Genomic DNA, 22730 nt, shown 5'->3' with positions numbered 1-22730 from the left:
GGCAGCGGCTTAACCCACTGAGCCACCCAGGCGCCCCAGTAGATCACATTCTTAACACTTCTCACTCCCACCCCACCCCAGGGCAATCTGAGGGTCATTTTAAGCCTAGATCTAGAGACTTCGCAGCCACTTCAACAGGCCGATTCCCCCCAGCCAGAACCAGTCCTTATCTTTTGGACCCCAAGAGGGTCGTTCACAATCTCCAAGATACTTGTCTTTGGGTAAACAGTGCACCACCACTGCGTACAAGATCTAGAGCCCTGGGGAAAACAAAAAGCCCCAACAGGCATGAGTCACGGCAAGGTGGGGGTAAGGAGGGGTGTGTATGGGAGGTCCCCAGAAAGGTGCTTTTTCATCAGCGTCATTGATGGTCTAATTGTTTCACTGTTGCCTCACTACGTGACGTAGAGGCAGTACCGGCCTGAAACGCACAGTCGCAGCTAGGAAACTGGAGGGGCCTCGGGTTCCTGGCTAAGACCCCCGCAGCCTAAGCTCAAGCCGGGCGGAGTTCGGGCGCCCGCACGTGCTGCCGATTCCCCTCCGCTTACCCCGACACATCCACCTTCTGCAGACTTCTTCTGCCCACAGCCTCTTCTTTAGCTCGGACAGCCAACGGATTCTACTAAAGCCAACGTCGACCCATCTACAAAATGGCCAAAACTCCTCACACCTTGGGTCACGTGGCCCTCAACCTTCTCTGCTTCAGGAGTTTTTTTTACTAATTACGACTTCGGGAAACTGCCCAAAGGCGGGTGGGGACTAGTTAGAACAGACGTTTTACGAAACTTCCGATCCCAGTAACTGAAAGAAAAGGGGAAAGCCGTAGAAGGAGGGAAACTAGGAGGGTGGAGGGTGGGAGGGTGAGATAAGAGATACACAGGCGGTATGTTTAGTATCTCCCAAGTCGTGGAAAGAAGGAAAAGGCGAGTTCCCGCTTGCTTCCAGGAATTCCAAGACATTGGGGGAGGGAGGAAAAAATAAAGCTCTCGCGAAGTCTGAGAGCCTTTACGGGACAGTCGGACTAGAAGTTCCCGCGATGTTATGACTAAACGAACGTGATTTAGCCAGGCAGAAGTAACGGTAGGGATAAAAGGGTTGGTTGGGGGGGTGGGGGGGTTGAGGAGGAAGACGCAAGGCCTGCGTACTGACGTAAAATCGTGGTTGATATATTACGGCCGTGGCTAAGCAGTGCACTTCGGAGAGCTTTTAGTTCTCTGAGGGCGGGAGTGTTCTGAAACGGTACACTTGCGGGTGGGAAAATCCCGAGTTTTCCTTCAGGCATGAGTCATGTGGCGGTGGAAAATGCGCTCGGGCTGGACCAGCAGGTAAGTGGAAATATGCGTCCCGAGGCTGTGTGGACCTTTTTCCCGGTTTAACGTGGCTTATGGCGCAGTAGTATGTAGTCACCTTTATTTCCCTATTTTGTTATGTAGGACTTGTTACGGATGGGATTGTGGGCGGACGGAGAAAGAAACTAGGTAGAGGTGCGGTGGCGAACAAAATGAGGCGTTAACAGTCATGTCGGTAGTAGCTGATACTTGGGCGGAGGTATTGTATTCCGGCCGCGCACAATGGCGGCTTTTGTGTCCGTTGGTGCTTTCTTAGATATGCGCATGTGCGAGCATTGGCTGACTAGCGATCAGAAGGAAGTCCGCGTAAGGGGTTCGTGTATTTATCTGAGGGGTTTGATTTTTCACTGGATGACATTGATTCTGGCTCAGAGGTGCCGTTGATATCTAAGGGAAGAGTAGTTTGTAGCCACGGACTGGGGCGGGGAGAGATGGTGGGAACAGGAGGGACGGAGGGGCTTTCAGGGTAATGGCGGCGGTCTCCTTTGTTCCGACTGCAGGGTAGCGCAGCGTTGCACCACGCTTAGAGAACAGACCTGGTTCTAACGACTGACTTCACAAAAGTCGACGAAACGGTTGTCTTGTTTACTTTGGGGGTTTCTGTCGCCAGGCTATCACAGCCTGCTGCTGCGGATGGTGAACTCGTGTTTCCGGAGTGGAAAGTTTTGTGACGCAGAACAGCCGGAAAGGCATACTGGGGAAGGGAGGGAAGAATGGCAGCACCGGGCTTCCCTTAACCCGTGTTGGAAATAATGGAAATTGGACGCTGGCGGGTAACCACTTGGAAGGTTAGAGATCTAGAATTGCCCTTTACTTAATTCAGAGCGTCACTGAAAGGCCATTTAGTCCAGCATTGTGGATTTTTTTTCTTTATGGTACTATGTGTTTTACATACGCATAGATTAGTAGTTGGACTTTGGAGTGCATCTCGGCAAAAATACTCGAAAAGTGGTTTGGTGGAGGAAGTAAAGTTGTAACTGGGATCAGGACCCGAGTGGATGGAAGGCAGAGGCTTTAACCCACTGAGCCACTCAGGTGCCCCTAAATAACCTTTTTTTTTTTTTTTTTTTAACCTTTTTTTTCTATTGTGCTGAAATATGTTACTGAGGGGATAAGTAGTAATTGAGATTAAAGAAAGTCTTCAAAAGCTTTGGATATTATTTTATTACTTAGTACCTTTATAAGGAACAATGTGTACTGAGGGGATAAGTAGTAATTGAGATTAAAGAAAGTCTTCAAAAAGCTTTGGATATTATTTTATTACAATCTCTTTGAATTTGTCTTCTTTCTAAAATGAAGTAAATACTGCCTTCAGTATTACTTCATTCACTGGCCTTCAGTGTGGCCAGTACTAATGGAATGTAAGTTGCACAGTACTCAAAGATGGTAGTTGATGGTGGTGGTATTGCTACCTTGTTATTTATCCAAAGTAAAAATAGTTGGCACAGTCTTTAGGGATAAAGACTCTAATGAATTTCCAAATTGTCCTAATATTCTCCAAGTAGAATTTTTACCAGGTAGAATTTTAAAGTAATGCAAATAATAAGTGGGAAACCACTGGTGGGGGGGTTACTAACAAATTAGTTTTGTGATTGAAGAGCATTTTGCTCTGGAAAATTGTTACAAAGAACCTGTTCGAGAGATGATTGTATTGGAAACACCTGTAACTAGTTACACTGTTGGCATCTGTATTGCCTTATAGATCCCCCCCCCATAGACTTTAAAGGCATTCTTTTTTTTTTTTTTTTTTTAAGATTTTATTTATTTATTTGACAGAGATTACAAGTAATCAGAGAGGCGGGGTGGGGGGGCAAGCTCCCTGCCAAGCAGGGAGCCCAGTGCAAGGGCTCAATCCCAGGACCCTGAGACCATGACCCAAATGGAAGGCAGAGGCTTTAACCCACTGAGCCACCCAGGCCCCCCTTAAAAGGCATTCTTAAAACCATGTGAGACAGACTGGGCAGTAATGCTACAGGGTAGGACAGGATTTTAGAACCGATTTGTCTTTTGCGAATTGATTTTTGCAAATTGATTTTTTTAATTTATTGTGTGTCACCATGTGAGGTGTTAATATCTTTCTTCTAGTTTGCTGGTCTAGACCTGAACTCCTCTGATAATCAGAGTGGAGGAGGAAGTACAGCGAGCAGTAAGTAAAAAATATATGTATATTTTTTTTGTTTTTTTATAAGAATTAATATCAGCTTGTTATTCATTGTATTGAGCAATTTTAAAATGAAAATTTTCTTCTTGCCAAATATGTATGTATAAATATTTTAGTATTTTAATATATCTGTATAATAAGAGACTGGTTCTTTTTGAGTGGAAGCTGTGATCATTTGAAGGAAATGCAATGTCATAGTCACATATTTATTTATTTATTGCTTGTTTTTCAGATTTTACTTATTTGTGAGAGAGAACTTGTGAGCACAGGGCAGATGGGAGGGACAGAGGGAAAAGCTGACTCCCCGCTAAGGGGGCCCCTCTCAGGGCTCCATCCAGAACCCTGAGATCCTCATCTGAGACACCCAGCACCCATAGTCAACATTTTTAGATATGTCCACTGTGAATTCTGCTTAAGCATGAAGGAGATGGGGATATTCATCCCTCTGCTGATCTGACCTGAACAGTGTTAACTTAATAAGGGAACAGTTAAACAGCTACTACTACAACTGTCTCAAGATGAACCTGACACTTCAGAATAGAACTAGCCTCTACTGCTTCTTGGGTTATAGTTAGAATTTAAAATGTCTGCCATATTAAATTGAATAGATTGTTTTGTTTTGTTTTTCTTTAAGATTTTATTTATTTATTTCACAGACAGATCACAAGTAGGCAGAGAGGCAGGCAGAGAGAGAGAGGAAGGGAAGCAGGCTCCCTGCTGAGCAGAGAGCCCGATGTGGGACTTGATCCCAGGACCCTGAGACCATGACCTGAGCCGAAGGCACAGGCTTAACCCACTGAGCCACCCAGGCGCCCCAAATAGATTGGTTTTTGAAAGAAGTGTTTTGTTTCATTTGGTGCTTGTTAGAGATTAATATTTGAATGAAACAGTTGACCCTTTATTATTTAGTAGCTGATCTCTGCTTGGATCCCTGTTTCCAGGAAAACAAGGGGTACACTCTAAAGAGCTTTAAGTATAGTTAACCATATTAAATCTTATTTGCTACTCTATGCATATTATAAGGATATAATTATTTTATTTACAAAGAATCTAATTATAGTAATGGTTTGGGACACTTAATGTAAAAGTTAGAGATTTAGTTAAAATTTAGATACTAACACTGACTTCCTTTTACTTTGTAGATTAAATGCTTTTATTTGATTATCATAGGCCGGCTGTTAATTTAGGAAATCTTAACACTTAACAAGAAAGAAATTAGTTCTTTCTTGGAATCCTTAGCTTTCATCTGTATGAAAACCGTATTATATGGTCTTTATATTGGCACAGTAGAAACAAAGCTAATTAAAATTGGTCAGTTGATGGGACGCCTGGGTGGCTCAGTTGGTTGGACGACTGCCTTCGGCTCAGGTCGTGATCCTGGAATCCCGGGATCGAGTCCCACATCAGGCTCCCAGCTCCATGGGGAGTCTGCTTCTCCCTCTGACCTTCTCCTAGCTCATGCTCTCTCTCACTGTCTCTCTCTCAAATAAATAAATAAAATCTTTAAAAAAAAAAAAATTTTTTTTAAAAATAAAATTGGTCAGTTGATTTAGTGCATATTCTTTTCTTTTAGTTGGCAGTTTTGTTATAGCAATAGTTGTATTTGTTAAGACTTGTAATTAATATATTTTGAAATAGCATAGTCTTTTTTTTTTTTTTTTTTTTTTTTTTTTTTTTTTAATGAATTCCATGCCCAGAGATGAGAAGTCATGTGTTCTACTGACTAAACACGCTAGGCATCACTGAAATGTGTTTGGATTGAGGGTTTTATTACAGTCTGTTCCCAGATTTGCCAAACTTACATTGTCTGCCCTTGCTTTTTCTTTCTCTTTTTTAGATGTAGCATAAAAATGTGTATTATTTAAGCGCTTTCCCATTTTTAGATTTTATTTTTATAGCTGTAAAATAATTTAAGTAATAGTTTAAAAATTTGTTTTCTAGGATCAGTGTTTCTTTGGGGTTTTCGTTTTTCAAGATACTATGAGAGAGAGCACAGAGGGAGAGCAAGGGACAGAACCAGACACCCCCCCCCCCCAGCAGGTAGCTGGGTGTGATGGGTCCCAGGACCCTGAGATCATGACCTAAGCCAAAGGCAGACATTGAACCAACTGAGCCACCCATGCACCCCTAGGATCAATGTTTTAATACCTATCTTTGTAAACCGCTGTGTCTTGGTGAATGGGATGGGTCTTTAATTTTCTGTTTCTCTTCTAGAAGGACGCTATATACCTCCTCACTTACGGAACAGAGAAGCCTCTAAAGGTAAGCTTACTGGCAACTTCTTGTATCCAACTTTGGTTTTAAGATAGTAAAACTTAGGGAAAATGAGGTAACTGAGGAAGTGTATTACATTTCTGTTTTCTTCGTAACTCTGGAAAAGTTCATCTGGTATTATATAATGGATATTTATTTCTTTTGAGCCTAAAGTTTCACTACTCTAGTGCTTTTATTTATAAATACAACATGATTTCAGTTTGAAAGTCACTGGGGTGGGGGTCACTGTTTTGTAAACTAACTGGAGGGCACTGAAATCCTTAAATGCAGCAACAGTGAAAATTAGTTATTGCAGAATATTTAACAATTGAAGGATTGCAAACAAGGGCATGCTCAGTGGGTTGGAGAGATTGTCTGATTTTAGTTTTCGCAAGAACTCTTTCATGTTGAGGGCTTTTTGTGAAATGTTACTAAAAAACCTGTGATGTTTAGTATTAAGTTTTTAATGTAGAGTAAATAGATGATTAAGATAGTGTTGGGATGATTATACAAGTGTTATATATTCATCATCGTGGTGATCTGAATTTTCAAGAGAAATAAAAAGTCAGGAAAAGCCAAGAGGAAAGAAGATGGTGGAAAATGAGGTAGGTATTTGGGGATGGGGGAAATGAACTATAGCTTGTGGACTGGGTATGTACCTTCATACATAGTCTGTCGTTTATGTAAGTTTGTGTGATACCAAAAGATCACTTCTGGCTGATGATAGAATTATTTTCTCAAACTGGAATTTCTTCTTAAGAATTTTCTGTTTAAGTAATTGAAACCCAATATGGGGCTCGGACTTAAAACATTTGAGATCAAGAGCTGCATGCTCTTACTGACCCCCCAGAATTCTTTTTGTAATGGGTAATCCTCAGAATGTGTGTGACTAGAATTGCAAGGAAGGTATACAAACTGCTTCAGAGGGAGTAACAGTATGGAAATTAAGAAATGGAAAAGTAAAGGCCATATAGGTAACTGGCTAACAGCTGTACAGCAGAGGGGGAAGTACTGTTATTACTTGAGGAACTGCAAAGAATTAAATTAAGTGTCCCTAAGTGGTTTAGTTCCCTCTAGTAGATTTACTCTGGTCACCTTCTTTTACCTGTCTGTAGCTGTGCCCTCAAGGTATGTCCATGTGGAATATAGGAAAGGATGACAGTTTTTTTCCCCTGTTGTATTTGGTTGAGTTTGACAACATATTGTTGAACTCTTAGGATGTGACAGTAGTATACAATATATAATATTTTAGTAATATACGTAAATACAAAGAATTGTAGTTACACCAACTGTTTATGTTGTTAGTCCTGAAACATAAAGGAGCTTTGGCAGTGTGAAATAACTAAAACTTTGGAGACATTTGGGGGGGGAGCTTTAGAGACTTTCAAGAAAACGGTTTGAGAAGTTTTTATGTTAAATATAGTGTTTAAATTACTTCTAAGTGGGATGTTAATTTCTAAATTTAGAGTTCTTCGGGAAAACCTAATTGCCTGATGTTTCTACTGCTTGCAAAAGATCCCTGCTCGTTTTTGAATTCAGGTTATTTTGAGGGTATCTTTAAAGTGTTAGGTGTAAGAGAACAAAGAAATTCTGTATTGAGTATTTCCACTTATTGAATTTCTTTTAAATATTGATAGTATATTGAAATAATTGAGCTGATTTGTTATACTTACAGCTGTTGGTTAAGTAGCTACCAAGTTGCCTTCTATAAATTCTTTTGAATAAGAATCTTGTTAATCATGCACCTTACTGCATAGAGCCCATCTGAGCATAATTCTGTGACTACAGTTTGGAGCTTCATCCTTCATGAGTTTTCATAGTCTCTGTCCTCATGCATCTCACAGATTTCTCCTTATTGGTAACTTTGTAGTGGATCTCTTAATTTAAGCTCTTAGGTAACTGATTCTACCTGAGGTAAACCTTTTGAATTTAAAAATCTATGTTATATATGCTATATGGTACATACCTAATATTTGTCAACTTTTTAGCAGTAGCTACATTCATGAGATGTATTTTTAGGAATGGGGCATAACTATAAAACTAAACTTAGAGCTTCCCTTCCTACTGCCTTTGAGGTTAAAACTTTGGAGGAGGCACTTGGGATCCCTCTGATAGCAGTTACACCTTTAAAAAGGCAGTTTGCCACAATCTTGTTAAAATAGTTTTATTGAAATAGGTTCATGTTTTACTCCATTTAATATATAGCAAACATTGACACTTTAAAGAATGCAATTTAAAATGTTAGTGTGATATGACACTTTATAAAGAATGGAACTTAAATTGTTAGTGTGATACTATTTGCTGGTGAAACCCAGTTCTCTGAATCTTGGTTCTCTTCTCCAGTATTTGATAAAAGTAATTCCACTGATACTTGGTTCCAAAAGAATAAAATAAAAGGGAGGCTGTGTTAGAGAGCTTTTAAGACAGGAATCATGTAAAAGTATTGTCAACTCTTCTTTTTTCTTTTTTCTTTTTTTTAAACTTTTTTTTGAAGGATTCTATGATAAAGACAGTTCAGGGTGGAGTTGTAGTAAAGATAAGGACGTCTACAGCAGTTTTGGGTCCCGAGATTCAAGAGGAAAGCCCAGTTACTTCAGTGATCGTGGAAGTGGACCAAGGGGAAGGTAAATTACTCTCAGCTTGCAGATGTCTTTATACTAGCAGTTTAGGAATAAACTCTTAGTTTGATGTGATCTCATTCTTTGTATTTTCCTTGGTCGCGATTTTTTTTTTTTTTTTTTTTTTTTTTTTTTTTTTTTTTTTAAGATTTTATTTGAGGGGCACCTGGGAGTCTCAGTGGGTTAAAGCCTCTGCCTTCAACTCAGGTCATGATCTCAGGATCCTGGGATTGACCCCACATCAGGCTCTCTGCCTGCCCTCACTGCCTACTTGTGATCTCTGTCAAATAAATAAATAAAATCTTAAAAAAAAAAAAAAAAGATTTTATTTGAGAGAGTGCTCACAAGCAGATGGAGTAGCAAAAGGAGAGGGAGAAGCAGGCTCCCTGAGATTAAAATTAAGGATCTGCCACTTGATTGAGCCACCCAGATAGCTGGGTTATCGGTTTTAAAATGAAAATATGAAGTACGAACTGGGTATAAGCATTACAAAACTTAATTCTTAAGATTATGAGACCTGATGTTCTATAACTTTATATAAGGTGAAAATGGATATGGATTTCTTAAACATTGATGTGTAAATTATACATAACCATTAATTAAAGGGCCTGGGGCACCTGGATGCTCTACTTCGCAGGGTGCCTACTTCCCCCGTCTCTCTGCCTGCCTTTCTGCCTATTTGTGATCTCTCTCTCTCTCTGTCAAATAAAATCTTCTTTAAAAAAATTAAAGGGCATTATTTCATAAATGAGACAGCCACTATTGAATTATTGAAATCTTTGAAAGGTATTCCTGATACAATTCAACTAGTATACAAGTATATATCTAGAGATATATAGAGATACTGTGATATAAGCTAAATGACATGTATCAATTGTTTATGCTGTTTAGGTTTGATGATCGTGGACGGAGTGACTATGATGGTATTGGCAGTCGTGGTGACAGGACTAGCTTTGGCAAGTTTGAACGCAGTGGACACAGTCGTTGGTGTGACAAATCAGATGACGATGACTGGTCAAAACCACTTCCACCAAGTGAACGATTGGAGCAGTAAGTTTTTGAAATATATGTTGATTGATATGAAACTTGTTACTTAGTATAACTATATAATAATTATTTGATATTAGGGAACTCTTCTCTGGAGGAAACACCGGAATAAACTTTGAGAAATACGATGATATACCAGTAGAGGCAACTGGCAATAACTGTCCTCCACATATTGAAAGTGTAAGTTGTTTTTGTATGACTCCTTAACAGTTCTTTGTTAACTATTTAAGGACTTGATTGGGTTATAAAAAGAGAGACTAAGATTTTATGTCACCATTATGAACAATGCTGAAATAGAAAATGTCAAACATAACAAAGAATCCAAAAGTTACTCTTGTATTTTAGACACTGAAGTCTCTTTCTTTAAAAATACCTAGAACTTTTTCAGGTACTTTCAACCTAAAATTATAGCAGATAAAATCACATCCAAAAGTGCATATTAGGGGTTGGGTGTTTTGGTCATAAGTAGCACAACACAGAAATTGTAACAGGTTAGACATTTCTAGTTGTGTTTGACTTGCTTTTATTTCCTTGATAGTTCAGTGATGTTGAGATGGGAGAAATTATCATGGGGAACATTGAGCTGACTCGTTACACTCGTCCAACTCCAGTGCAGAAACATGCCATTCCTATTATCAAAGAAAAAAGAGACTTGATGGCTTGTGCCCAAACAGGTAAGCTGATTAGATAAAGAATTAAAGTTAATAATTCAGCTGGTCTTTCTCTAGAAATAGTACTTTTTACCGGGAGAATTGAGCTATGGGTAGCCTGATTCTGAGTTAGGTAAACATTAATTGAAGTGTTTGTTTGTTTGTTTGTTTGTTTGTTTTTTAGATTTTTTTTTTTATTATTATTTATTTGACAGACAGATCACAAGTAGGCAGAGAGGCAGGCAGAGAGAAACAGGAGGAGGAGGCAGGCTCCCTGCTGAGCAGAGAGCCCGATGCGGGACTCAATCCCAGGACCCTGAGATCATGACCTGAGCCGAAGGCAGAGGCTTTAACCACTGAGCCACCCAGGCGCCCTAGTTGAAGTGTTTTTTGTATCTTTTTATTCTTTGGATATATGAGGACATCTTGGGGAATTGTGCAGTGAATTGTCAGCCTGCTATTACTGCAGCAGGGAAAGTTGTGAATGCAGTGCAGGGGAACGGAACATTAGCTACATAACTGGAATAGGAAATACTCAACTTAGAGAAGAATTTGTGATTCATAAAAATGGGGGGGGTAATTGTGCCTCCTCTCTCTAATATTTTGGCAATTGGGCAGAGTTAGTGATAAAAAGACAGCAGAACTACTTCTCCATGTAAAACATTCCTGTGTATAGAAAGAAAAGAAACTTAAGTCATTTGTAATAAAAGTTTCTTCTTTAAGGATTTCTTCGTTTTATGTTTAACTGTGATGTTCAGGCTAAATCTGGGATTTGTTTTTTTAAAATAAGTTTCATTTAAACAGTTATAACCAAGGCTTTTATTCTGCAAAGGAAACCGACTACTGTATAAAGCCCTTTACTGTTAAACTTCAGAAACTGTTCTGCATTCTATCAGTATTACAGGATATAAAAAAGTAAAGAATGGGAAGTTGATGCCGATTTCATGTAAATTAAAATCTGAAGAGTAGAGGATTGCATTAAAATAGATAACAGGAATCACTTGGCATTCTCGCTTTGACTATATGAATATACCTTATTTTTCCCAAAACTTGGCATAAGGTAAAATTTTTTTTCACTAAAAGGGAATGTGGAACACAATTATTTTTTTAACAGGGTCTGGAAAAACTGCAGCATTTCTGTTGCCCATCTTAAGTCAGATTTACACAGATGGTCCAGGCGAGGCTTTGAAGGCTGTGAAGGTAAAGATTGATTTCCTTATAAAATAAGTTGTTAGCATAGTGAAAACTTGATAAATATTAGTTGGGACCTTTCTTTCTAAACAATACTAACTGTGTTTTATTTTAGTTCCTCTTTCTTACTATATTTATTTATTTCTTAATTTAAAAAAAAAGATATTTAAGAGAGCATGAGCAGGCAGGAGGAGAGGGAAAGTGAGAAGCAGACACCCTGCCGAGCAGGGGGCCTGATATGGGACCCAATCCCAGGACCTGGATTATGACCTGAGCTGAAGGCAGATGTTTACCTGACTGAGCCATCCAGGCACCATGGATGTGTAATTCTTAATTATAAAGGGAATTTTGCTGTGATGAGTTGTTTCAAAAAACAACAAAGTTTTGGCTTTTTGAGTTTACTTTCTAAATTATTCTCATTTCTTAGGAAAATGGAAGATACGGGCGCCGTAAACAATATCCTATCTCCTTAATTTTAGCCCCCACAAGAGAATTGGCTGTACAGATTTATGAGGAAGCCAGAAAAGTAAGTATGCATTTTACTGATTATTGCCATTTTCATTGATTCTAATGTTGTTTTTATGAATATCTAATAAACTCTTTGCTTATAGTTTTCATACCGGTCTAGAGTTCGTCCTTGTGTGGTTTATGGTGGTGCTGATATTGGTCAGCAGATTCGAGACTTAGAGCGTGGTTGTCACTTGTTAGTGGCCACTCCAGGACGTCTAGTGGATATGATGGAAAGAGGAAAGATTGGATTAGACTTTTGCAAGTAAGTGTTAATTTTTATGTTTAAAAGATGTAATTTCTTTTATTTTTTGATTTTCAGTTTATTTAAATTCTAGCATACCGTGCATTGTTGGTTACAGGAGTAGAACTTTCATATTACTGGTCATTTTGTAGTGATTGTAGTAAGATTGTCTTCAGATTTACTAACTTCAGTAATGTAACTGCATAATTTTTGAAAGTCACAGTTAACCTGTATGATTCATTGGAACAGTGTCAGATAATGGCTATGTGATTTACGTGTTTCACATGTGTTACTTTGCAAGGCTAGCACGTTAGGATGAATATTACACAGTTATATTCAGTGGTCAGTTTCTCATCAAATTCTAAAGTGAGTATTTTTCATAAAAGATACTTAGTGTTGGATGAAGCAGATAGGATGCTGGATATGGGATTTGAACCTCAGATACGACGTATAGTTGAACAAGATACTATGCCACCAAAGGGTATTCGCCACACTATGATGTTCAGTGCTACTTTCCCTAAGGAAATACAGGTATGATTTACTGTTCTTTTAGAACATTTGTAAATAAGTATTTTCAGATAATTTTAAGAAGTTGGAGACTAACAGTGTTTTCTCCTTTTTAGATGCTTGCTCGTGATTTCTTGGATGAATACATTTTTCTGGCTGTAGGCAGAGTTGGCTCCACCTCTGAGAACATCACACAAAAAGTAGTTTGGGTGGAAGAATCAGACAAACGATCATTTCTTCTTGATCTCTTAAATGCAACAGGTGAAGTTAATAATAGTGTAGTGAGAATCTACTTGGATCTCTTTAGCTCCTACCCTTTTGCCAACCTGTCTAAATGATTAAGGCTTATTTTAATTATCTCTGTGTGCTTGCTTTATGGAGTGCAGAGAGAACCAAAGTGCTGAGTTCTTATTAGTAAACAAAACCTTATATCTAATTTTACAGGGAAGGATTCACTGACTTTAGTGTTTGTGGAGACCAAAAAGGGTGCTGATTCTTTGGAGGACTTCTTATACCATGAAGGATATGCTTGTACCAGTATCCATGGTGACCGATCACAGAGAGATAGAGAGGAGGCCCTTCACCAGTTCCGCTCAGGAAAAAGCCCTATTTTAGTGGCTACAGCTGTGTGTATATTTTTATTTTTGAGTTAGGCATGTTTGAATGATGCGCTTTTTTTTTTTTTTTTTTTTTTTAAACAAAAGTTATTTTTCAGGTGGCAGCAAGAGGACTAGACATTTCAAATGTGAAACATGTTATCAATTTTGATTTGCCAAGTGATATTGAGGAATATGTACATCGGATTGGCCGTACAGGACGTGTGGGAAACCTTGGTAAAGTGTTGATTTATTTAATGGTTTGTCATAGAATCCTTAATACTAAAAATTATCTTTCAAGGGAAAACTGATGTGTGACACCAGATAACTAAAATTACTGTTTAAATCTCTAGTTTGATTACATCACATATTACAACATTTTTTATTCCTGCTTACTATTAAATATATGAAGGAAGAGCCCAGACTATTTTATGGAAACCTCAGTTTTATGTATTACTTTGGATTTTTGTAGGCCTTGCCACCTCATTCTTTAATGAAAGAAACGTAAATATCACAAAGGATTTGTTGGATCTGCTCGTTGAAGCTAAACAAGAAGTGCCATCTTGGTTAGAAAATATGGCTTATGAACACCACTATAAGGGTGGCAGTCGTGGACGCTCTAAGAGGTACAGGTTGTTGTTTTGAGCTTCATTATTGTTACCAGCTTTGGGTAGAAAGTTGTGTCCAGGGTTAGCTAAAACACTGCCATTACTTAATATATTTTTGACAAGGGATAGTAGATGTGACAAAAAATTAAAATAGATGTTAATGGGGAGCATGGGTGGCTCAGTGGGTTAATCCTCTGCCTTCAGCTCGGGTCACGATCTCAGGGTTCTGGGATCGAGTTCCGCATGTGCTTGGCAGGGTACCTGCTTCCTCCTCTCTCTCTGCTTGCCGCTCTGCCTATTTGTGATCTCTCTCTGTCAAATAAATAAATTCTTTAAAAAAATATATATATAAATAAAAATAAATATTAAAGAGTTAAATGTCAGCCTGGTTAAGGGCTCAGGATTTTATTTTATTTTATTTTTTTTTTTTTTTAAGATTTTTTATTTATTTATTTGACAGAGAGATCACAAGCAGGCAGAGAGGCAGGCAGAGAGAGGAGGAAGCAGGCTCCCCGCTGAGCAGAGAGCCCGATGCGGGGCTCGATCCCAGGACCCTGAGATCATGACCCGAGCCGAAGGCAGCGGCTTAACCCACTGAGCCACCCAGGCGCCCCAGGGCTCAGGATTTTAGAAACACTATTGGAAGAGTATCATGGCAGTTGAGTTGAGGATTGGAAAGTACACGGGGGGCGCCTGGGTGGCTCAGTGGGTTAAGCTGCTGCCTTTGGCTCGGGTCGTGATCTCAGGGTCCTGGGATCGAGTCCCGCATCGGGCTCTCTGCTCAGCGGGGAGCCTGCTCCCTCCTCTCTCTCCGCCTGCTCCCTCCTCTCTCTCCGCCTGCCTCTCTCTCTACTTGTGATCTCTCTCTGTCAAATAAATAAATAAAATCTTAAAAAAAAAAAAAAAGAAAGTACACGGGAATTGTTGGTTTAATTGAGTTGAAAACATAAACTATGATTTTCCTTTTATTAGTAGATTCAGTGGAGGATTTGGTGCCAGAGACTATCGACAAAGTAGTGGTTCCAGCAGTTCTAGCTTTAGTAGTGGTCGTGCAAGCAGCAGCCGTAGTGGTGGAGGTGGTCACAGCAGCAGCAGAGGATTTGGTGGAGGTAATGTTAATTTTTCCTGTTTATGTCTTAAGTGACTGGTTTTTATTTTTTCTTAAAGTATAATTTATTGGAGAAATTTCCAAGAATACAAAATCCAGTAGAAACTTAAGTGGCTGAACTAATTTCTGTTTTCAAACATTTCTTGATAGGTGGCTATGGAGGCTTCTACAATAGTGATGGATATGGAGGAAATTACAACTCCCAGGGGGTTGACTGGTGGGGCAATTGAATCTGCTTTGCAACGAAGTCACCCTTTTCAAACAAGCTAATATGGAAACCACATGTAACTTAGCCAGACTATATTTTATAGCTTCAAGACCTTGCAGTACATTACCAGCTGTGATTCTCCTGAAAATTTAAGGGAGCTTCAAAGTCACAAGAAGAAAGGAACAATGAACAGCCTTATTCAGAAGTTGAAGACATAATTGCTGTAGTTTGGATTAACTCCCCTCCTGCTTATTATCACCCCAAACTGCATTTATAATTTTGTGACTGAGGATCATTTGTTTGTTAATGTACTGTGACTTTAACTTTAGACAACTTATTATTTTGATGTCCTGTTGGCTCAGTAATGCTCAAGATATCAATTGTTTTGAAAAAATAAATTTCCTGAACTTGGGCTAAAATCAAACCTTGGCACACAGGTGTGATATAACTTAACAGGAATCATTCATCTGTAGATAATAATATGGCAAAAAAACTTAGGCACTTCTTGGTACTTGCAGACTGGAAGAACAACATCTTAAGGCAGTATTAGTTTCAAAGGAGGCAATCCGTACTAAGTTACAGTTCTGACTTGCTCACTCTATCCTGGATAGGCACTCAGAATCTTTTAGTTTTTAAATAAGCCATTCTAGTCAAGATAAGGTGGCATGTATGAATACATTCACATTTTTCAAAGCATCCTTCAAAGTTAATGCAAATAAATACAGCAATTCCTCTTTTAATGTTTAAGTTAGTAATTTTAAGCTAAGCAGATGTGGGCATACTATTACAGGAAGAGTTTTAAGGGTTTGATAACAAAAGTGTTTGAGGGGGATTTCATCTAATTAGATTTTTTAATGCCTGCCATAAATAAATTTGAAATGGTAGGATAGTTGACCATAGTAGTGACCAGTCTTTATGGGCCTGCTTCGGTTTGGGTCTTTAACGCATGCTAGTGTTGATGTTTTTTGGTCAAGAGGATATGAGCAGGAGGGATTATGCAGCAGGCTTTACTTTAATATAGATTCACATTAACTCTTTAAGCTGCGTTGAAATGTTAAAATGGCTTACACTTGTAGACTTTGTAGTTCAGGATAATAAAAACACTAAAATCCTTGAGATCAACAGGTTGGAAATATATAGTAAACTGCATAAGATGTTATTTCTATATGCTGCAGTCTTAACCTATTTTAGTTGCATAGGTTTCCATTATAGTTATAGTCTATGATAAATTTGGCCAAAGATGATTATCCACCATTAAAAATGCCTCTTCTGCTTGAATTCTGTGGTGATTTTGTGGCCAGAATGCAGTAATCCTCAAAAACTATCTTTGTGATGGCATAAGGAGGCAAAAATTTTTCTTAAAAAAGTGCAATAGATTTTCAAGAATATTGTGCCTTGTTCTAAAAACCATGAAGTAGGTGCACTTGACAGTATTGAGGTCATTTGTTAACGGTGCTATTTCACTTAGTATGGGTTTAGACTCCTGTACATTTTGCCCATGACTTTTTACAAAGTACTTATTTTATTGCACATTCAGAGAATTTTATATATATATGTTGTGTGCGTGTCCTTAAACTTCCAATCTTATTTTGTCTCTTGGAGATTGTTGAACGCAGCTTGTTAAATAGATTCTAAAATTTTATTTGGGACCACGGAATGGTAGTTGAAAAAAACTATTTGCACACGACAGATTTTAGATACTTTTTGCTGCTAGTTTGTGTAATATTTATTGAACATTTTGACAGATATTTATTTTTGTAAGCCTAAAATGTGAATTCTTTGAAAGTTTAAAGAAACTTGACCAAAAGACAGTACAAAAACACTGGCACTTGAATGTTGAATGTCACCATATGTGAAATAATATATTTCGGGGTAGTGTGAGCTTTAAATGTTAAGTTCTATTAAACAATTGAGTCAAATTAAGCAGACCCGGCACTGGTGAAACAGCTAGTTGTAACTTTCTGACAAAACTTTAAGACAAAATTGGCAACTTGAAATTAAAACATGCCAAGGTTTTGATACACTTGTCTTAAAATACTAATGAAACACTTCTGAACACTGATAATGAAGTGTCCACATTCTCAAAGGTTCTGTGAGTTTTATTTTAGTTAATGTTTTTGTTTGGCTTGGTTTACAGTGGCTGTCTGGCATATTTGCAATTCTCAAACATGTGGTTATCTTTGTGTATTGTCATACTAGTGACTTTTATATTCAATTTTATCAGTAAGTATGGATTTAAAGCTGCTGAATGTAGATCTTGAATCTCAAGTCAATAAGTTAGTAATTGCTTATTGTATTAGTTTTAGATGCTGGCACTGCATGTGCTGTGTTTATTCTGATTTTACTAAAATAAAAAGTTGAACGTAATCTTGTTGCTGTCAGTTGTGCCTTAATCATGAGATGTAGAAATGAAATTGTACTGTCAACCTGGAGAATAATAGCTTTCCAGTCTCCAACTTTGGTCACACATCAAGGCAAGCAGCCCCTACCAGTTAGCTGATGTAACCAAACCAGCTTAACATGTTAATACAATAGATATTATGAAATTGGCTTTTTTAAGGGAATCAGTCTCAAATTTTTTGTGTTCTGTAGAACTAATTTCCCATCACTGAAGGATAGATACTATCCTGATTTCTAACATCAGAGATTGGCTTTTGTCCTTAAAATTTCTGTAAATGTAATGTAAATGTAAAATCATAGGCTATATTATTTTTCTGAAGATTTTAAGTATTTGAAGTGAGATAATAGAAGAGTGTACAGCGGGAGAGGGAGAAGCAGATTTGCCATCAATTATGGTACTTCATTGGTTGGTTTTTTACTTTGTTGTGGCAGAGGGATGGAAAGATGACCAAGAAAACTGCCTCAGTGCCTTGTTCTTGCACTTAGTTGCTATGTTTCCTGGAACATGATGGTGTTCCCTTTCCATGTGACTAGGCAGGAAACAAATGGGGTAAGGGAAACAATCTTAGGGAGACCTCTTCCCCATTATAAACCCTTTCCAAGGGGCACCTGGGTGGCTCAGTGGGTTAAAGTCTCTGCCTTCGGCACAAGCTTCACATCAGGTTCTCTGCTCAACAGGGAGCCTACTTCCCCCTCTCTGCCTGTCTCTGCTTGTTTGTGATCTGTCAAATAAATAAAATCTTTAGGGGGAAAAAAAAAAAAAAAAACACCTTGCAAGGTGTCCTAGAGTCCTAAGGCTTTCAATAGCAGTTTCAGGGATGTAAATGTAGGCTAGAAACTGCTCCCAACTTTGCTTTCCCAGCAACTACCCAGTTAAATGGTTCATGTTTGCTTATTCTGACATGGAACCCTCTAATTGAGGTTGCAAAGAAATGAGGCTAATGCCTATGTTGTAGGTATACACACCTGAGACTCCCTGACCTTTCATTTCATAGTGTTTAGTTCAACAGGGCAAATTCATGGTGTATCTTGGGGTTCCAGGTTTGTTTGTTTTTTTCCATTGCCTAATATGTATATCTCTGGCTGCCCTAGACTGGCCTAGCATGGTGTCTCAGGATACCTTTATTTATTTATTTTTTTAAGATTTTATTTATTTGACAGAGATCACAAGTAGGCAGAGAGGCAGGCAGAGAGAGAGGAGGAAGCAGGCTCCCCGCTGAGCAGAGAGCCCGATGCGGGGCTCGATCCCAGGACCCTGAGATTATAACCTGAGCCGAAGGCAGAGGCTTTAACCCACTGAGCCACCCAGGCACCCCTCAGGATACCTTTATTAATGGTTTTAGACCCCTGAGAAGTTTTAGACAACTTCAGGAATTCTTCCTATCATCAGTAAGAGCCTCCATCTAGACTGAAGCTTCCAGTCACTTTCAGTCACTAGCTGGAATTAAAATTTTTAAAAGGGGGGTGTGACTTTTAGGATGGGTTTTTATTACTTAAATCTGGAAACCGTGACAAGACATGTCTCGGGTCATTGGGTGACGCAGTTGGTTAAATGTCTGCCTTTGGTTCAGGACATGATCCTAAGGTCTTGGTAAGGAGCCCCATGTTGGGGGCTTGGCAGAGAGCCTGCTTCTTCCTCACCATCTGCCCCTCCCCCAGCTTGAGCACACACACTGTCTCAAATCTTAAAAAAAAAAATGTTAAGCAAAAACACATACCCAGGTTTTCATTCAATATGCAAAAATGAATGCACATCAGAGACCAAGAAATAAAATTCTGAAAAGAAAAAAAGGCCTGTGATATTTGAGAATTAAGTCTTCTATGTGAATGGTTACTTTCAATGACTCTATATAGATCTTCCCCAAAAGTAAAATTTTCTGCAAATTTTAGCTAGTCTCAGTATATACACACCCATGTTGGCTCTCAATCTTTGGGCTTAGTAACAAGCTCAAAGAAAAGGAAAAGCTAAATCTCTAACCCACACCTTAGGGAAACTTCAGGATAAGCCTAGGAAGGAGACATAGCCATAACATAAGTTGATAGAGCTATAGAGAGGAGATAATACCGTGTTTGGAAAAAGCAACGAAAACAGTTCAGTTGCTTCATACTGAGCTCCAGAGTACTAATTGTTAGCCTGTAACTGGTCTTGATATTCAGTGAAACCCTGGATATTGGGTAGTAAGGCCATTTCTAACATTTTTTGCACATTTTTGTGTGTGTGATACTTTTTCTAGAGCATCCCTCTGGGATGAGCATATTTCTTTTCCTATTCATATGTAAAGATAATGCATATTTCTAGGCAAAAATTGGAGTTTACCTACTACCCATTATAAAAGATTTAGGTTCTCTATCATCAGGGTTTTCTGTTTACTGATGCAAATCAACACTGGTTTTTATGTGCAACCACATGAACCAGACTAACTTATCTTGATAGGAGGGCAAAACCTTGTGACAGTGAGAAAACTGATGCTTAAGTTTTAATCACACTCTGGACAGCAGTTACCAGAACTTCTCAACTGATAGAACACAAACCGTCTAAATGACTCATCTGGTCTTGCTGTAAATCATTTTCCAGGTAATAGGTAATTTGCAAATTTTATCTTTTTTTTTTTAAGATTTTATTTATTTGACAGGTCACAAGTATGAGGAGAGGCAGGCAGAGAGAAGGAGGAAGCAGGCAGAGAGCCCGATCATCGAGCAGAGAGCCCGATGTGGGGCTCGATCCTAGGACCCTGAGATCATGACCTGAGCCAAAGAGGCTTAATCCACTGAGCCACCCAGGTGCCCCCAATTTATATCTCTTATTCAGCAAAAACATTCCAGTTATTACTATGGGCTTCCATGCTGATTTCTGCCAAGTGCCACCTTAATGCTAATTGCCTGAGAGTAATTAGAACACTGGGGGTCCCTGACTGGCACACATGGATGAGTGTACAACTCTTGATCTTGGGGTTTTGAATTCAAGCCCCATGTGGGGTACAAAGCTTATTTTAAAAAAAGTGAAAAAGGGGCACCCAGGTAGCTCAGTTGGATAAGGGTTGGACTCTTGATCTCAGCTCTGGTCTTAATCTCTCAGGGTGGAGAGAACCTAACCTATGTTAGGTTCCAGTGTGGGCCCATATGGAGCCTACTTAAAGAAATTAGAAAATGGGTAAAAAGATTTATATTTATCAACACTGTTCCCTGTGTCCAGTTGGACACCAGTCATCAGAAGCTTAAGACAGATATAAATATGCTACAATGTAGGAAAGACTGTTATATAGCATGAGTACAGATGTTGGCTCCAAGACAGGTAATCTAAGAAAACAGACTAAGAATCTTCTTGCCATACAATTTTTGACCCCTCTTGAAAACTGAAGTCAACTCCTTAGCCCTTCTCAAAATCATTAGTGTAAATCCAATGGCATGCCTCCACTGATCACCAACTTTTACCAATCCCTACTTTGGCTTATTTAAAGTCTACCCTATATCCTTATTTCCCACAGTAGCCTTAAACATTGGAAATAGAAAGATGGAAAACATTGCAAAGGAGGTACTATATTACTGCAGACTCTATAGCTTGTTTTATCTAATACATGCTATGGGAAGATGGGTAAACATTGAAGAAACCTTCTTTCCATCTTTTTTTTTTTTTTTAAGATTTTATTTATTTGACAGAGAGAGATCACAAGTAGACGGAGAGGCAGGCAGAGAGAGAGAGGGAAGCAGGCTTCTTGCCGAGCAGAGAGCCCGATGTGGGACTCGATCCCAGGACCCTGAGATCATGACCTGAGCCGAAGGCAGCAGCTTAACCCACTGAGCCACCCAGGCGCCCACCTTCTTTCCATCTTAATAAATCGGTACAGCCTAAAAGATCACTTAATAAAGCCACCATTTCCATCCACAAACCCTTCCTTTCCTGCACATCTCATACCCTTCTATTTTGCCTGTTTTATCCTGGTTCTAACCTGTTGTGCACTGACAGTTTTGCAGCCATGATCCTAAAATGACCCACCATTAGGGTCTTTCTGCTTTCATAGTAGTTGGGAATTTCATCTTCAGAATGCAAACCACTCCATACCCAGACTGCTTCAGGTTGACCTCAAGTAAGCTATCCTCCTACATTTGAGAAGTACATTACTCAGAAAAAAAGTACTTAGGGGGGCACCTGGGTGGCTCAGTGGGTTAAAGCCTCTGCCTTCAGCTCAGGTCATGATCCCAGAGTCCTGGGATCGAGCCCTGCAATGGGCCTCTGCTCGGCAGGGAGCCTGCTGCCTCCTCTCTCTCTCTCTCTCTCTTCCTGTCTCTCTGCCTACTTGTGATCTCTATCTGTCAAATAAAATAAAATCTTAAAAAAAAAAAGTACTTAGGAAATATTTGCCATGTTCTTCCTTTATTCTCCCTGGCCTGTTACCCATAGCATTCTGGTTAGATATATACTTTGTACATTACCCAACAAGGAATGCCTGTGTAGCTCAGTTAAGCAACTGCCCTCAGTTCAGGTCATGATCCCAGGGTCCTGGAATCAAGATAGAGCTCCACATCGGACTCCATGCCCAGCAGGGATTCTGCTTCTCCCTCTCCTCTCAGCTTATGCTCACTTGTCTCGTTCAGGCTGTCTGTTGCTATCTTTTTCTCTCTCTCAAATAAATGAAATCTTACTTGTTAAAAATCTTTTCCTCAAAACCTCAATTTTTTTTTAAGATTTCATTTATTTTACAGAGGATGACACAGAGAGAGGGAACACAAGCAGGAGGAGTTGGGAGATGGAGAAGCAGACTCTCTAAGCAGGAAGCCTAACATGGGGCTCAATCCCAGGACCCTGAATTCATGACCTGAACTGAAGACAGATGTTTAACAACTGAGCCACCCAGGCGCCCCAATAAAATCTTAAAAAAGAAGATGACTGGGTCTTCTTAAACTCCTGATAAGGACAATATAAAGTACAGTAAGTTATTTTGGTGAAATGCAAAATTTTTAGTGTCCAGGCAGGTTACTTTGCTTTCTAAATTAGAAACAAAAATAAGACCAAAAAAAAAAAAAAAAAAAAAAAAAAAAAAAAAACTTTTCAGAAAATTAACAAGAACAGACCAAATAGTCTTAAGAAAATTGTATCCTTTTATTATTTTTTAAAGATTTTATTTATTTGAGAAAGAGAGGGGGAGAGAGAGCACATGCAGGGAGGGACAAAAGGGACAAAGGAGAGGGAGAATCATGCTCTCCACTGAGCAAGAAGCTCAACGTGGGTTCCCTCTGGTCCCAAGACAAAGGTAGACACACCCAACTGACTGAGCCACCCAGTGC

General features: G+C 39.0%; 1 protein-coding gene across 3 annotated transcripts; it reads left to right on the top strand.

The window, feature by feature from the left end:
• The first annotated feature begins 440 nt into the window (after window positions 1-440).
• On the top strand, window positions 441-17414 carry LOC125092606 (ATP-dependent RNA helicase DDX3X-like). Of its 3 annotated transcripts, none has more exons than XM_047717010.1 (17): window positions 441-1325; window positions 3435-3495; window positions 5725-5772; window positions 8258-8387; window positions 9273-9431; window positions 9509-9608; window positions 9967-10102; window positions 11193-11278; window positions 11697-11795; window positions 11881-12041; window positions 12407-12551; window positions 12644-12788; window positions 12972-13153; window positions 13243-13360; window positions 13596-13749; window positions 14707-14840; window positions 14990-17414. In XM_047717010.1, the coding sequence occupies exons 1-17, from the start codon at window positions 1281-1283 to the stop codon at window positions 15067-15069; spliced, it is 1983 nt and encodes a 660-aa protein (XP_047572966.1). In that variant the 5' UTR covers window positions 441-1280; the 3' UTR covers window positions 15070-17414. The 3 variants fall into 3 exon arrangements, with proteins under 3 accessions (XP_047572966.1, XP_047572965.1, XP_047572967.1); XM_047717009.1 differs by having other exon boundaries at window positions 442-1325; window positions 14704-14840; XM_047717011.1 differs by lacking the exon at window positions 441-1325 and adding an exon at window positions 1847-2137 and having other exon boundaries at window positions 14704-14840.
• The last annotated feature ends 5316 nt before the right edge of the window (window positions 17415-22730 follow it).

Source organism: Lutra lutra, chromosome Y (assembly GCF_902655055.1).
Source record: "Lutra lutra chromosome Y, mLutLut1.2, whole genome shotgun sequence".
NCBI lineage: Eukaryota > Metazoa > Chordata > Mammalia > Carnivora > Mustelidae > Lutra > Lutra lutra.
The sequence above is the reverse complement of the archived record's forward strand: the minus strand, read 5'-3'. Positions and strand labels throughout refer to the sequence as shown.